General features: G+C 39.3%; 1 protein-coding gene across 1 annotated transcript in view; it reads left to right on the forward strand.

Annotated features, from left to right (window-relative positions):
- The window catches only part of CCDC47 (coiled-coil domain containing 47), a 22,530-nt gene extending 8,230 nt beyond the window's left edge, over positions 1–14,300 (forward strand). Inside the window, exons 4-12 of the mRNA XM_075059812.1 lie at positions 2,658–2,832; positions 3,194–3,337; positions 5,230–5,261; positions 7,539–7,649; positions 8,267–8,352; positions 9,904–9,962; positions 10,933–11,042; positions 12,372–12,539; positions 12,853–14,300. Coding sequence (XP_074915913.1) covers positions 2,658–2,832; positions 3,194–3,337; positions 5,230–5,261; positions 7,539–7,649; positions 8,267–8,352; positions 9,904–9,962; positions 10,933–11,042; positions 12,372–12,539; positions 12,853–12,933 — 966 coding nt within the window. The 3' untranslated portion in view covers positions 12,934–14,300. The remainder of the gene's footprint in view (positions 1–2,657; positions 2,833–3,193; positions 3,338–5,229; positions 5,262–7,538; positions 7,650–8,266; positions 8,353–9,903; positions 9,963–10,932; positions 11,043–12,371; positions 12,540–12,852) is intronic.
- The last annotated feature ends 2,254 nt before the right edge of the window (positions 14,301–16,554 follow it).

Below are 16,554 nucleotides of genomic sequence, written 5' to 3' on the forward strand. Positions count from 1 at the left end.
TAGGTGCTTTTGCCTGAAAAATTACAACTGAGTTGACAAGACAAAGAGTGGGAAAGGAAACTGCTCTAGGGACCATGACATGTCCAACATCACATAGCAGATTAGTAGCAGAATGGATTTCAGGTTCTCCTGAGTCCCATTCCAGTGCTTCCTAGCACTGGATTGTGCTATTGTCACAGATTTGTTATAAATACATTTAAAAACTGATGTTATCAACTAATTACATGGCTTTGCTTCCCTTAATGTGTAAACAACTATGTTTAAACAACTGCTATACTTGCCACTCTTGTTGCACTCAAATGACATTGGTGTCATGTTTATTATCACATGGGAATACAGATTGCCTTATGTATTGCCCGATGATCAGTAAAATGTCTCTGCATCAAGAAGTAGCTGTATTTTAACATTAAGTTTTGGCCAAAGGCATCTTTGAATATGGTTATATCCTTATGTAGCAGAGAGAAGAACATGCTCATAACCATAGTAAACAAAATCATTTTAGTTAGTGACCACAGCCTAAAACATGCATCTCTAACACGTTTGGTATCTTGATTACACAGACAAAAAAGAACATGTTATAATGTTGATTATAACAAATGTATTTAAATTGTGGTGTCATTAAGTTAGCTGAGTTGATAACATCTCAGATTGAAAATATACAGTGTTTAAGTCCCTTGATTCCAAAACACTTGAGGCTTTACAAAGCGCAGTTAAGAGACACAAAGACAAGAGTTACATTTTTTCTAAATTAATTCAACTTGGTCAGTGGACATTACCTCATCTTTTTTTTCTGAGGGCAATAATCTTGCCAGTAAAACTAATAACCAACCTCTAATGACTTCAAAAACGAGAACTCCACAGAGGACAGCAGGATCTTCCTGTTAAATGTTAGTCACTATTTGCACCTACTTCCAACCGTGTTCTGAAAAACACTTCAAAAGTTGGTCACAATCACCATGTTGTTAGATGCATCTTTCAGTCCACACCTTTTGTGGGTGCTTTCAGATAATGCAGTGATAGCATGGTGTAGAACGCTGAACAGAATAGTGTTACATCAGATGAGGTGCTAGGCTGATTACACTGGAGATTATTCAATTTATCACCAGTCTGGTTCTTGGAAAGAAATCTTTTCTCCACACTGGTACCAGTGATCCTGTGTCAGTATAAACTATGTTGGGTATATGCACCTGTTCTTAGGGTGCAATCAGACCAGTGAGCGGTTGTCACTGCTCTGTTCCTGATAATCCTGCGTGCCTTAAAATGTCTGCGCTTCTGTAGCTCCCCTGTCTAGACGCTTCCAGACCAGGTACAATTACTGCACTGAGTGTTGTGTGTTAACGCAGTTTCTCTGTTCAGTAACTATTGATAGCAGCAGCCTGCTTGTTATACAAAGTCACACTCTGGTCTCCACTAGCTTGGTTACTACTAGCCAAATGATCCCAAAAAACTGTGTGCCCGAATATTCAAGCCCTCTTCTGAATAGTCAAAAGTAGTAGTCTGTTGCTCCTAAATGGAGACGCAAAAGCATAGCGGTTTGTTGCTTTACTTGGCGTTAAATCACTCAAATCAACCATAGTCCTCGATAGATATAGAATAAAAATACAAAACAGTTTATTAAAATCATGAGAGACTTTTACATGAGTCAGATTATAAGGGATAATGTAGATATGCTTAAAACAAAAGTAACAAATGCTTTCTATAACTAATTTAACAGGCACAGTCTTGGTTCAGGGTAAGTTTTCACCGCGACTTCCTATCCAGCAAGATGGCTGACCGTCACCTTTGGTCAGCGATCTCCCACAAATACAAGAGTGCTCGATTCCTTTGTTCTGAGTTGAAGATAATTTGAGAGTTCTTGCCCCTCTCTCTTTTATAAGTCTTAGGTGACTTTATGAAATTGCACTCCTTCTCAAATCATGCCCTCTTGTGAGGAAACGTGCCACAAGTCTGTGGATAACTTTCCATGCCCTTAAAAACAGCAAAGATCCTGTGCGGACCTTATAGACTAATAGACATTTGTGGAGCGTGAGTTTTCATGGGTGAATACCCACTTCGTCGGATGCATGGTTTCTTGCCCAGAGATACTTTATGCAATGTAGATTGATCTGCCTGTTCAGCTTCCAGTATGCCAATGGAGGGTCACTTGACTGTGATTGCCAATTGGCTATGATTGCACCTGGACTGAGGCTTTTCCTTTGGGGGGGAAAAGAACCTGTTTACCTATTCCCAAGACTTGTCTGGTTCAAACACATTTTAGAAACATCATACAGAGGTAATTCGTAACTTCACATGTATCATTATAGCACTTTACAATTCTATTAATAACCAGAGTGCTGTTAGCTTTCATATGGTACAACACAAGGCATATTTTGTACAAATGTTATTGCAGTAGTATTTACAGTGTGAATGCTTGGAGCCTAAGGTCACAGAATACTGTATCAACTATCTTCCAGCAGGATTGCTGCTAGTACAAAATAAGCCATGTGTCAGTAACAAAGTTGGCCCTAAGTAGGCTGAATTCTGTAGCATAGCTTTAGCAAAGCTTATCGCTGTCATTCAAGGATGAAGCTTCTCTGGTAACTTACATGTCCCAAAACAAATGATTGTACAGAATCCATTACATCCAGGAATAAAATTACTTCATTCACTTACCACAGGTCCCTGCACATCTTCAAAACAGTTGGGAGAGTTACTACATGGAGATCTTAATGGTAACTGGTCTTCTTGCGTACATCATGAACTACATCATTGGGAAGAATAAAAACAACCGGCTAGCTCAGGCCTGGTTCAACACTCACAGGGAGTTGCTGGAAAGTAACTTTGCCCTTGTTGGTAAGTTTTTTGCAGTTGCTATGTCCAGCTGTTCGCTGCTTTGAATGTGACTGGCTTATATTACTGATGTGAATGGGCTGGGGAGAGGAATAACCTTTTCTCTGGCAGCACTTGTTGAAATTAATGGCAGTTCTGCGTGCACTGAAGTAATACACCACCCCTGCAATGCTGAAATGCTATCTAAGTGCAGCGACCATAATGATGTAGAATAAGTTGCATAAGAGAACATTAAGATGGCACTGTAGTCCAATAGAATAACCCAGGAATACCTGAATTCTAATCCTAATGATGCCATTTCACTACTTGTCACCGACCATTAGATCACACTTCCTTTTATTAACTAATATAGTCTTACTTTCAGGGGATGATGGCACAAATAAAGAAGCCATAAGCACAGGGAAGCTCAACCAAGAAAACGAACACATATACAACTTATGGTGCTCTGGCAGGGTGTGCTGTGAGGGAATGCTTATCCAGCTAAAGGTAAGGATGGGGGAATCTTGCAGTATTCTTTCACTAACTAACATGTAGGAGTTCAAATTTTGGCCAGGTGCGCGCTCTCTCTCCCCCCAGGTTGGGTAGCTTTTTCTTTTTATCATTCATGTCAGCAGCCTGGATTCCGAATACACATACAAAGCAGATTTGCTGAATAAGTAGTGGCCATTTTTTACATAGTCACTTTTATTATTATTATACTTTCATTTTAAGATCCAGTCTGTCATGATCTGAGAAGAGTACCAATGAGTACTTCATACTTCTGGAAAGTGGAGAACTCCCACTCTCTGGTGCTGTGGGGCAATTGTTCCTGGTCATGATGGTGGATAAGAGATTGGACTGTAAAACTGTCAGTGGTCCTTCAGTCTAGTAGTGCTTTTTTTGGTCACGGAATGTATCGGGTCCTGGGTTTTCAACCAGTGGAATGCTCATCACCTGGATTGGGGAGAACTTGTCTTTTTCTTATTAGCGTGGCAAAGCAATCCAACCTAAGATCAATAGAAATATTTCCATGATTTCCCCCTCTCCCGTATTTCAATGGAAAGTTTTGTGCTTGGATGTAAATATTTCCCTACAGTGGTTACAGGCTGAACACTACAGATTTGAGCTAGCACATGAGAACCAAAAACCGAAACCACGAGACTAATAAGCACCATGCTGTGCTCCAGTAGTAAATGTTTGCAGCATCTGCATTTAGCTTGGAGAATGAAAATTGTCTAAAAAAATAGCATAAAATGGTCAAAAGTAAACTGGATATTTAAAGTTTTCCATTTTAACTGCCTTTGCCTGTCATGACCATTTAGGCTGAAAATCCAATTTTTTTTTAATCTTTGAACTTCTTCTAACTATCTCCACAAACTTCCCATCAGAAGCTACAGTGTAGCCGGTCCCAAATTATCTGTCCCTTCGCAACTTTGACAACTACGTATATTCATCTTAATGTTCATTTACTTCCATCTGAGCAGAAGGAGCTCTTAGTATTATAGAAACAGATTCCAATGAGAAATGAAGAAACTCCGATGTCTTCCATATCAAAAAGCTGAATATTTGATTCATATATGTAGTGCTAAATACATGCTTTTTGTGATCCCTGGAGGAAACACAGAATGGAAAGCTTTGTAGGTTTCTACTGGCCTGGGATTGAACAAGGCAACCTAGAATGAAAGCCTTTATTCCTTCCAATCGCAATGGAACTATCCATTTTACTTCCACTTGAACACTACAATACCAGGTCCTGCATTTCCTTTTGAAGTCGCCGACTAAAGGCTTTTCTTGTCCAACAGCAAACATAGGTATCATATCTTCATCATTCATTGTTACTTATTTGCTCGAGAAAGAACACCAGTAGTGGACTTGATTTTATACTTTATTATTATTTGTATTATACAAGCACCTAGAGAGCATAATCACGACTGGACCCTGACAATAACCCCAGTTCATGGAGCACTTGCAAGACAGAGTCCAAACTCTTTATTGGAACAAATGTCTTTCACTACAAAGTTAGCTGATACTTTTCTTTGAAATATCTTAAAAGGAAAATCTCAGTTCCAGCTATATATTCAGTTGTTATTTTAACAGGATAAGGCTTTCTGTTTACGTCTAGACTCAATGCTGTCTTTTCTCACTCCTAAAACCTTATGGTAAGTGTCTAAAAATTATGAAAGTTGGAGTCCATCTCAGGGTTATGCAATGGGCAATGGAGCAGAACTTTAGGAGGATTCGTTTGAGAGATACTAGTGCCAATTAGCAGACTGTTTGCTTGCATTTGCCACTCTAAACGAGATAGAAACAAAGAATTACACCAGACAATTACACAAACTAAAATATAACAGAATATATGAAAAAGTAAAACCTCACAGAGTATAAGCGAGTACCCCTCCTCTTTCCCCATTTTCCTTACAGCATGCCTAGATGCGATTACTGTTGTGCATATGGTATTTATACTTTGCCTGGCCTGTATGTGGTATATAGTCTCCCACTGTCGCTTGTAAACAGCTGGCTAGACACCATTAGCTTACAGATGCACAATACTGGGCAAATAACGAGTACCCAGCGTTTGAGAGGTTTGCACTGATAAAGGATTCAAAAGAGAGCAATTGTTCAAGATTACAAGTCACAAAGCAAAATTTGTCAAGATGAAGTTGATGGTGACAACATTGTTCAACAAAACCCAAACAGTAAACAGAGAAATACAAACCAATTCACCAGTCATCGAAGTTTGCTGCGAATCATAAAAAAAAAAAAAAAAAAAAAAAAAGTGAGAAAAAGAACGTGGAATGGTGTTTGCAGATCATTTCCACAGAGGACTTTGTCTGAGGACAAATGGAAGGGAAAGCTGCACTTCTCTCTGAACTCATATTTCGCTGTGTGAAAAAGACCAAAGCCAGTGGAGTTGATATGGAGTGCAACATGACATTACAGTAATCTAAAGAACTGAGTTCATACACTTGGTCAAAGGCTGGCCTCATCATACGGCAAGGACATTCAGAAGGGTTGCCTCTGAGAAACTTGAAAGACGAGACTGTTTTATAGTAGAACAGTGCTGCAGTTTTGATACATTTTAGGCATTTACTGAAGAGCAAATAGTAGCATACAGGGGCTGAAGGTCTTGTCTGCAATACACAAGATTCGCCTAATTAACTTAAATTTGCTTAGTTTTTAACTGGCACATGGGTGCAACTGTGGTTTAAATGTGTTATATCAATTGCTGTACCAGTTAACTATTGTTATAAAACGCTTTAGTTAAATGGCCCATTCTGTGCAAAGGACCAGTTCTATTGGAGTAACTGAAAGTTGTTACTGTCTGAAGGCTAAGTGGCCTATAAGAATTAATTTGAGAAATGCATTCTCAGTCCTGTTCCCAGTGGACAAGTATCCACATCCTAAAGCAACTGGCACTGATTTGCTTCTGTATTGGCAAAAACAACGAGGAGTCCTTGTGGCACCTGAGAGACTAACAAATTTATTTGGGCGAAACAACTTCATCAGATGCATGGAGTAAAAAAATACCATAAGCAGAATATATATTATAGCACATGAAAATACGGGAGTTGCCTTACCAAGTGTGGGGGTCAGTGCTAACGAGGCCAATTCAATTAAGGTGGAAGTGCCTATTCTTAACGGTTGACAAGAAGGGGTGAATATCAAGGGGGGGGAAATTTTACTTTTGTACTGCTAATGAGGCCAATGCAATCAAGGTGGAAGTCACGCATTTCCAACAGTTGACAAGAAGATGTGAGTATCAGCAAAGGGAAAATTACTTTTTGTAGTGACCCATCCACCTCCAGTCTTTATTCAGGCCTAATTGGATGATGTCCAGTTTGCAAATTAATTCCAGTTCTGCAGTTTCTCGTTGGAGTCTGTTTTTGAAGTTTTTTTGTTGAAGAATTGCCACTTTTAAGTCTGTTTGAGTGTCCAGGGAGATTGAAGTGTTGCAATTTTAGCAGAAGGGAAGGTGAACTTTTTTGTCACCTTCACAAGAGGTCTCTTGAAATCGCGTTTTAGATATGTCAACAGGTGCTCTAAATTTTTGCTTGATATCTCTTAACCCAGCACCAATTACTTTGTGTGATTTTGAAAAATCTGATCACTAGTGATGACAGGGGAACTTTCTCTGGCAAGTCAGCGAGCCTATGGCGTCAATTTCTGCAGAATTTAAATTTTCATTAACCATCCCCTCCTTAAAAAAAAAATCTTCTTTCAAGTCTTGATACTTTCAAAGAATCTTTCCTGATGTGATCAACTCTGTAGACTACTCTAGAGCCGCTGTGGCTGCTTGTAACTTTCCCCAAACAGCAGCAGCAAAGTGAAATTGGCAAGATGTGGGTCAGTTTTGCTGCTGCACTTCATTGTACAGACTTTGCTATATTGCCAAAACCAATGTAAGATGCATTAGTTCCCTGATATATCCATGTCAGCATGTCCCTACAGTCAATTTTCATCTCATCTGTAAAAATCAATTGCAAGTAGCGTCTCAAAACTTAAAAAAAGATACTAAATTAAGAATACAATATATATGTTAGTATCTGGGCTGTTATGGTGTTGTGGGAGTGTACTTCCTGCTGAAAATGTCTGTCCTCAGTCGGATGGAATTAAGAAACAGTAAATCATATTTATTTGTATTTCAGCACTGGCCAAAATCCCCATTGTTGCTAGGCACTGTTCAAACCCATTAAAAGACACACTTTTTTTCCCTCTTCTCCTTCCAATAGAGTGAGTTCTGCAGTGACAAACCCAAGTCTGGGGCAAAGTATGGACTTCCAGAGTCGCTGGCTATCCTGTCAGAGATGGGAGAGATCACAGAGGGAATGATGGACACAAAGGTAACTTTGAAAGAACAAGTAGAAACTCTCAGGCATTTTTTTTTGATGGGCTTGGCCATTTTAAAGCTGGAGCTCAGTGTGGAATCTCTCGCAGATGATACAGCAGTGAATTGAATGCCACATCATTCTCTCCCTTAGAGAATCCTGAGAAACAAAGCTCCCAAAGCAAATGCAAGAGACAGAAAATAGATACAGTTGTTAATGGAGAAAACATCTGTGTTAACTTTTATATCTTGGCGTATCCGTTGTAAACTTGGGACTTAAGCTGTCATTTGCAGTGCTGATGTAGGCAGAGCAGCATTGCCAAAGCGGTGTAGTGTTAAAGACCTTCAGTGTATGCATGCCTTCAAAGTTGTGGCTGATCATTGGATGAAATGTCATGCCCCAAATGAGAACTCTCCATCTTACATCCTTGCCTTGCTAACATTTGCTCAGGACAGGGATGTAGTTTATCTGCATGGAGTTCTTCTCTAGCAAGAGTCACTATATCAAAGTGTTAACTTGAGCATAAGAATTGTCAAAAAGCAGGACGCAGAGACACTATAAGCAAACAATTTCAGGGGACAGGTTGGAGATGAATTGGTTATATGAAAGACTAATCTCTGTTTCTCTTTCAGATGGTACATTTCCTCTCACACTATGCTGACAAGATTGAGTCTGTCCATTTTTCAGACCAGTTCTCCGGTCCAAAACTTATGCAAGAGTATGTATGAAACCAGACATCTTTTAATAGCTATTATAACAGAGCAGCAGACATGTATAGACTAACATACTTGTCTGAGTATTCTAGCAGGCTACCTGTTGCATTGGAGGAGAAGTATAGAAATAGGAAGTAACGATGAAGCGGGTAACCAGAAGTTCCCAACATTTTCAGATGCTTTGCTAGTTTTCTAAGATCAGGTGTCTGTTGCCCTCCATTCAGTTGAGTGATCTGAGTTCATTGGAACTTGGGCTGCTTCACCTAGTTTAACAATTGCCAGGTATAGCATGCACTGCTGCATGGGAAGTGACCAACTGCCAGCAAAGGGTCTCAGTAAAGTAAGAATGAAGAACCTAGAAATACCAATCACAAACTATGTACATAGTGGCTGGAAAACCATGGTTTGCATGCATTGTGGATCCTAGAAACCATATTGCATCTTTTTGTTTAAATGAGGTTGACGATTCTAAGAAAACCAAGGGTCGCTTACCCTTTCTCACATGAAGCTGTCTTACCCTTCTGCCCTTGGTTTCTTATCTTGGCTGCATCTTTCCTCCATGGTTCTTGCCTGTGTTGTAGAAGTACAGACTCGCTGACTTTTTTCATTGCGTCAGGCCTCCTTTTTCAAAGTGCTGTCACTTGGGGTATCTGCTAACAATATATCCAGTAATCTGAAGCAAACACTGCACCAATACACAGGCCTGATATGCTGTGAATAATTTATTTATATATTTATGAAGCCCCATATCATCCCACCTTGCAATAAGAGAATAAATCAGTGTGTGCGCAAAATACTGAAAGCACTAGGCTCCTGAGCATCCAGCAGAAATTTAAGGACTTGGTTTTCATAGTATCAAGGGGTGCATGTACTCTGTAAATATGAAGAGAAGCTCCCTGTGCCCGGGGCTACCAAGCTTAGGTTAGGCTGATGATATCAAAAAGGGCAGCTGCTCATGAGGTGAGCAGTATACAGATGGAATGCCCTTTGGAGGTACAGTAGTCCATACAGGATTGAAGTATTTTTCTGTGGTGGATTGGCATTTGGATTTTGCTGGAGAAGCTAGCCTGAAGGGGCGCTTCAAATGAAGAGAGGGTGATTATGGGATAGACCAGACTTGGATTTTATAGGAGCTTTTCACTTCTAATTTTATGGCACTTATATCGCTCATTGCGTTAGATTGTGACATGAGTCATAGAACCCAGAAATGGAGCAAATGTATGAATCTTCTCAGTAGCGCACCGGATCTTGGATTACCTCCATCGGTTACTGAGTGGGCAGTGCTGCCTACCTACTTAGATGTTAACACTTATGAATGTCTTTTGGATGGGGAGAAAAATTCACTGCAGGGAAACTGTTGTTTGAAACCTTGTTTTGTGTCAATGAAAAAATAATTGAATATCAGTTATATTGTTTTTACATGCTACCAGCTGTTTGCAAGAGGCTGTCAGTTCTGCAGTAGTCTAGTGTGTGTTAAGAAATACACAGTACAATGATATGTTCATATTTTGTGTTCTCTTATTCCAACTATTCCTTTATTTCCTCTCTTCTGCCAGGGAGGGTCAGCCTTTAAAACTGCCCGACACTAAAAGGACACTATTGTTTACATTTAATGGTAAGGAAAGGTTTCTGATAACTTATCTGTTAACAGTCTGATCACAGTGCCCCAGCCATGCCACTTTTGGGATAGTAGACAGTATTTCTAGTGACTTAAATGCAAGTAGATAAAGGTACAGGATCCCTGAGTAACAAGTGAAAGGGATACAGTAATGCACAGTAAGGGACTGGGTGGTATATAGCATTGATAATGGAGTTTTAGTTCTTTAGGTTACCAGTTCAAATTCACCTCAGGTTAATAATGATCAAGTCATTCGGTCTGATTGCAGTTTTTGTATTGGGGGAAGGAATTTGTTTTCTGTCTACATTTTGTGGGCAGATGTCCATATCCCACAAGCCATCACCACAAGTGGCGATGATGGCTAAACAATCAACTTGCCAAAAGTCAAGAATTGAATGTCATCCCTAATGGTGATCCCAGTAGGTCAGCACTGGGACAGTGAGAGACAGCTTATGGTCGTGCCTATTGCTGTCTGTGCTGTGCTTGTTTTTTTGGATTAATAGAAGCCGTCAGGGCTGCCAGGCTTAGCACCCTTTAAATTAAAAACAAACCTACAGGGATTCCAGTTATTTTCAGCAAAGACCAAAATTTTCCTTCATATGCATACACAAACCTCCCATTGACTACAGAGGAAGCCGTGGGCATGTCGGAGGGCAAAATGTGGCCTTTAAATTGTATTTTGCAATGATCAAAGCAGGAATTTCATACCAGTATAAAAACATGGCTGTATTCTTAATCAGTCTGGAAGTATAATATGAGAGAAATGTGCCTGCTGCCATCTGAAGTATCTGAATTTAATCTCCAAAGCAAATACTTTTGTTAATTAACTCATTTTTAAAAGGAGGATTAGAGCATCTTTCTTTGCAGACTTTTATAAGCTGAGCAATGTGGAGAGGGCATTCTAATTAATAGCAAAAACCTTTCCAGTTTCCCGAATTAATCTGATGAAAATGTCTTTGATTTACAGTTCCTGGTTCAGGCAACACTTCCCCAAAGGATATGGAGGCTTTGCTGCCTTTGATGAACATGGTTATTTATTCTATTGACAAAGCAAAAAAGTTCCGTCTAAACAGAGAAGTAAGTCACATGCTCCTGTGTGTGTTGCTGTCAGCTAAGATATAAAACTACTTATGTTTAAAGGTCCCATGGTAACTTGTAAGGTGAAGAAGGTGCATCTGAAGAAGTGGTTTTTTACCCACAAAAGCTTATGCCCAAATAAATTGGTTAGTCTTTAAAGTGCCATCGGACTCCTTGTTGTTTTCGTGGATACAGACTAACATGACTACCCCTTGATATTTGTGAGGAGCCTTAAAATTCAAACGTAACATCTTTGGTGATTACATTCTGCTTGGCTTAAATCATTTGGGGAATATCAGTTGGATTTGGCATTCTCTGCTTCCTGATGCATAAGAAAAGCATTCAAACTACTGCACTCAAGGAAGCCGATACAACCAGTCTTACTTGGCCATGGGAGGCAGGGAGGGGTGATTAGAGATGGCAACAGTTTTATGTACAGTTGAGTATCTGCCAAAAAAAAAAAAATAGTAGTTCAGTCTGAAGAGAAGGTGAAGAATTCAGGTGATCAAGAACCAATTCACACAAAGGCCATAGGAAAGGGTATTTGCAAATAACTTTAAGAGGTAATTAGATGAAAGGTAGTATATAAAGATCTTGCATTTATTGGCTTTAGATGATAAATCTCCTTATCTGGGATGCATGTTGGTAAGGAAAATTCCTCTTAAACTTTTTAAAGTTTTCTTGAAGTAAAAGAGACCATATACTTGCCCATATTTTACTAATGCGTGGGTCCACTCTGAAAAGTTGTTATATTAAAACAAACAAAAGTAGCCCCGTTTTACTCAGCAGCAGATCTGCTCCACGCATGTATTAGTCAGGCCTGCTTGCTTTAGTAACACAATTTTTGTAATAGCTTTTTACACTTGTTAGCTGTGCAAAGCCAGTACAGCTGAGAGTGAACTGTCTTCTCTTCCTCCTTGTATAAAGCCCACAGAACTAGGTTCCAGTCAATTACACCTGTGCAATGGGACTGTGTTTGTGTGACTGTGTGCTTAACTGGACTTGCAGAACCTTTACTGTTGTTGAAATAATGAGGAAAGAATCCAGTTTCATACTTAGGTCCTGGGCTGAGTTTGTACAGCTGACCAATATGGGAGAAAGGTGGGGGGACCACACCTTTTAGATGTTAACCAGACAGGTTTAATCTGGGAGCGATACATGTGGAATCACTCTTTCAGAGTAAAACTGCCATTTAAATACTGAGAGGAGCTATTTTTAGTGTCTGTAGCTATTCCAGACACCATCCCTCTTTTTGCTTGTTGGAACATTGCCTTAGTGCCAATCATTGATCTGTATTAACTGTTTTTATTTCTGTTTTGTGGGGGAAAGGGTAAACAAAAAGCTGATAAGAACAGGGCCAGAGTAGAAGAGAACTTCCTTAAATTGACTCATGTGCAAAGGCAGGAGGCTGCCCAGTCCCGCCGGGAAGAGAAGAAACGGGCAGAGAAGGAGCGAATTATGAATGAGGAAGATCCGGAGAAACAGCGCCGGCTAGAGGTATAATGGCTTTTCAGAACAGCTAAAGAACTAAAGCAAGTGTCTCCCATACGTTAAGAGGCTCACTTACAGGTATTCCAGAAGCATGGCAGTGTATTATCTTCTGTCCTGCTGGAGATCTGAGATAAAGTGGAGCTGGTTTTCACTTATATATTGATTTGTTAATTGTTTGCCAGTCTGTGTGTCTAGAGGAGACTGCATCCTAAACACAGTACATTAATTAGCTGTGTTATCTTGACCGTCTCAAATTGTCAGCTTGCTTTTTCAGTGAGAGTACTGATGTTCATTCAGCTCTCTGTATCCTTTCCTTCAGGAAGCTGCTTTGCGACGTGAGCAGAAAAAACTTGAAAAGAAGCAGATGAAGATGAAGCAAATAAAAGTGAAAGCCATGTGAAACCATTGTGGGACACTCGATCTCAGTTCCCTGTGTAGACTTTTAATTCACAGGGTACAAAGAACAGTTAATTTCATAACCTTACACGTCTTCAAACACTATTGGCCATTAAAAGAAATGCTCTTTGCATCCACCTTACTTAGCAATTAATTTGGGTATTACAGCAACGTACAGATATGTATAGAGGGTGTTTTGTCTCTACAGCTTTCTTCCAGATGGTTGGTTGGATTATTTTGCTACTTCTGATGCTTTAAAAAACTCAAAAAACTTGCAACATCCCTTGAACTCCTTTTGTGATTTTTAAAACAAAAAAAAGATTATAAAACTTTTAATCTTTACGAGTAACTTTACATCAGTGCTTTGATTTTAGATTTTTAATGTTACAGGTAATTTTTTTCACTTAATTTAGGGGGAGGAAAATAGCCCTCTCCCATGTTAGTAAAATTGCACGATAAATACTGGTGTGTTTCTATATCTGCATCAAGCTTGTAAAGGTGCAAAACCTAGAGCTTGCCATATATAGTATGGATATTTCAGGGATTTAAAACCAGTATAGTTTAGAAAGATAACTTTTAAACACAGGGCACTGAAACAGTATTGCACAATCTATGCTATGGTTGGCATAAAGATAAAAGCTGTAGATTGGTTAGATATCAGGGAATGGCATACATGAGCACTGTTTCTTATCTGTAGTTGTGAATGTTGAAAGCATAATACAATGTGAATTCTGTACTTTGTTTCTTCTTCAGAAGCGAATGCATGGTGAGTTGGCAACTTCCTCTAGGTTTGAATACTCTTAGTGTACGAAGTTGCCTCTTAAATATTTTCCTCATTTTGATGGCAGGTGCTGCCTATTTAATGTTCAGCAAGAGGCTAGATTTGCAATTAAATATCTGTGCAACTTCTCTTTTCCCTAAGCAAGGAAAAAAAATTTTAGAGGTTATATAGCTTTTTTGATCTGTTGAAATAGTTATTTATTTCAGGATTTTAAGCTTCAGGTTGGGGGAGAGATGCATGTGGAGTTAAGGGGGAAGAAATGGACACAACTGTACAAGCACACTGCTGCATTTCATAGATGCTTCCTACCTAGAAAGCATTTTGGTTTTTTTGTAACCTACTTTATGCAGTTGTTTTTCTGGGCAAATAATCTGGGTGTCTTTCTCTCGCATTTTCTTATGTGATGCTTTGAGTATATAATTTTATTCTGAGGCAATAACAATGAGCTGCCGTTGAAACAGCATATGCTAAAAGCCTTTGTTAGCGCATGAGACATTTTACAGATTTGAATGCAAAAATCTGTAATTGTGATAGACATACAAATATAATCATTTTATAACAGCTGGTGAAAAGTAATTTAAAGCCAAAAATAGCATAAAATTATGTGTAATTTTACTCTTTTAGCTCTATTTCGCTTGAGAGGGTGCAAGTCGTACAGCTTCACAAAGTTCTTTTTAAAGAAAGTATTAATTTGTGCTCTTTTGAGTAAATAGTTCCATACACTTTTGGGCCATGGCAGCTATTTTTGTAATATGAACATTCATACGATCGATCTATGAAAAGAGTAAAATATAACTGAAACATTCTAACTGCCTTCTTTACTTTGGTGGACTCCTTGTGCCTTTTGAGTATCTTCTATGAGAACTACTATTATGTTAAAAATGTACATTGAACCAGCTCATTAGAGTTCTGTTTTTCCACTCTGCTCCAGCAACTTGTCGTCATCAAGAGTGCTGTCTCCTAAGAGAAGCTATTATCTTTTGGTCAGCCGTACAGTATATAAGCCCATCTAGCATTCTGGATAGAAATTGCCATATAATACCCATTCTTTTTACACGGAGAGATCAAGCAGGTTTTGAGTGAATTCAGGACCCCCTTGCTCGCCATAGATGAAATACTAGTGTCCTAGCCCTTTCCACTTGGTAGTGCTGAGACCTTGTCGGGGGGGTGGGGGGAGGGAATGAGATTCTAGAATTTAGAGCATTATGCAACAGCCCATCTTTGCATCATAAAGGCATGGGTAAATCTACAACAGTATTAAAATTTTGGGAGGTAATACTAGTCACAGGACAGTTTTAATGTATCTCTCTTTAGTCACTAGATATCTTAAATCTTTCCAGTTTCATTAGTCATTGAGTATTGATCTTGGAAGAAATAACAGTATTTTATTAAAGAAATAGCATCCCAATAAGTTGTGTCTATGTATAAATTTTCAGGAAGTTTGTGAGCAGTTCTGAGGATAGGACAAAACACTGCAAAATGAAGGGCTGATGACCCCAACTCTATAATGCATTTGCATTAAATTAAAAATGTTGCTAGTACTTCCACAGTGGGGATGGTGGGGGTGCAGGGAAGGTCGTTCATATTCTGTTCAAGTTGAACTTTCCCCTCTGACTAAAAAATAGATTTTTGGGATCACAATTGAGTATTTGTGTCAGGGAATTCATCTCAGCTGAGATTCTGACACCAGTTTAACTCTTCCCATACCCAATCCCACCCTCCACTTATAGGCCCACCCATACCAGTAAGATTTATCTATTGTGATGAATCTGATTTTAAAATCCCTAGGCAGGTGGAGTATCTTACTTGCCCTCTAAATACAAGTTCAATTCTCCTGTTCTCCTTTCAAACATCAGGAGCTTTAGGAACTTGTAAGAAGCCAAAAATTACAGGTCTAAATTTAGACACCCCTATGTGCTGGTCTCAGTGCAAACCAGGCTACTCTTGTAAATACAGAGAATTGGAGGATTTGAATTTCCTGCTTGAAATATTTTTGTATATTTCAATAGTCTCATAAGTAAACTAAGGCAATGTGGGCTATATGAAATGACTATAAGGTGGGTGCACAACTGGGTGGAAGATGGTATTCAAGGAGTAGTTAGCAATATTTTGCTGTCAAACTGGGAGAACACAGCTAGTGGGGCCTCACAAGGGTCAGTCCTGGGTGTGGTTCTAGTCAGTATTTTCATTAAGGACCTGGATAATAAAGTGGATAGTAGGCTGATAAAATTTGCAAATGACACCAAGTTGGGGGTTGCAAACACTGTGGAAGACAAGATTAGAGTTCACAATATCCTTGACAAGTTGGAGAATTGGGATGAAATTCAATAAAGACAAGTACAAAGTACTTCACCTAGAGAGGAAAAATCAAATGCACAACTACAAGATGGGCTGAGTGGTAATACTGGTGAAAAGGATCTGGGGGTTATAGCCAATAATGTGCTGCTGTGAAAAAGGCTACACTCATTCTGGGGTGTATTAACAGGAATGTTGCATGTAAAACATGGGAGATAATTGTCCTGTTCTATTTGGCACTGGTTAGGCCTCAGCACGAGTACTGTGCCCATTTCTGGGCACCAGACTTTAGGAAAGATGTGGATAAACTGTTCAGAATACCTGATCTATGAGGAAAGAGTTTTAAAAACAAAACAAAAAAAAATGGGTCACACTTACTCTTGAGACAAGACAACTGGCAGGAGCACAGGAACATAAAAACTGGCAAGGGTATTTGAGCTTGGACTGGAGCCTAAGCTCTTGGACCCTGCAAAAGTGGAAGTTGGGGTGATTTTTCTGCCCCAGAACTTGAGCCCTGTGAGCCTGAGTCAGCTGACCTGTGCCAGCTGT

Source organism: Chelonoidis abingdonii, chromosome 21 (assembly GCF_003597395.2).
Source record: "Chelonoidis abingdonii isolate Lonesome George chromosome 21, CheloAbing_2.0, whole genome shotgun sequence".
NCBI classification, from domain to species: Eukaryota; Metazoa; Chordata; order Testudines; family Testudinidae; genus Chelonoidis; species Chelonoidis abingdonii.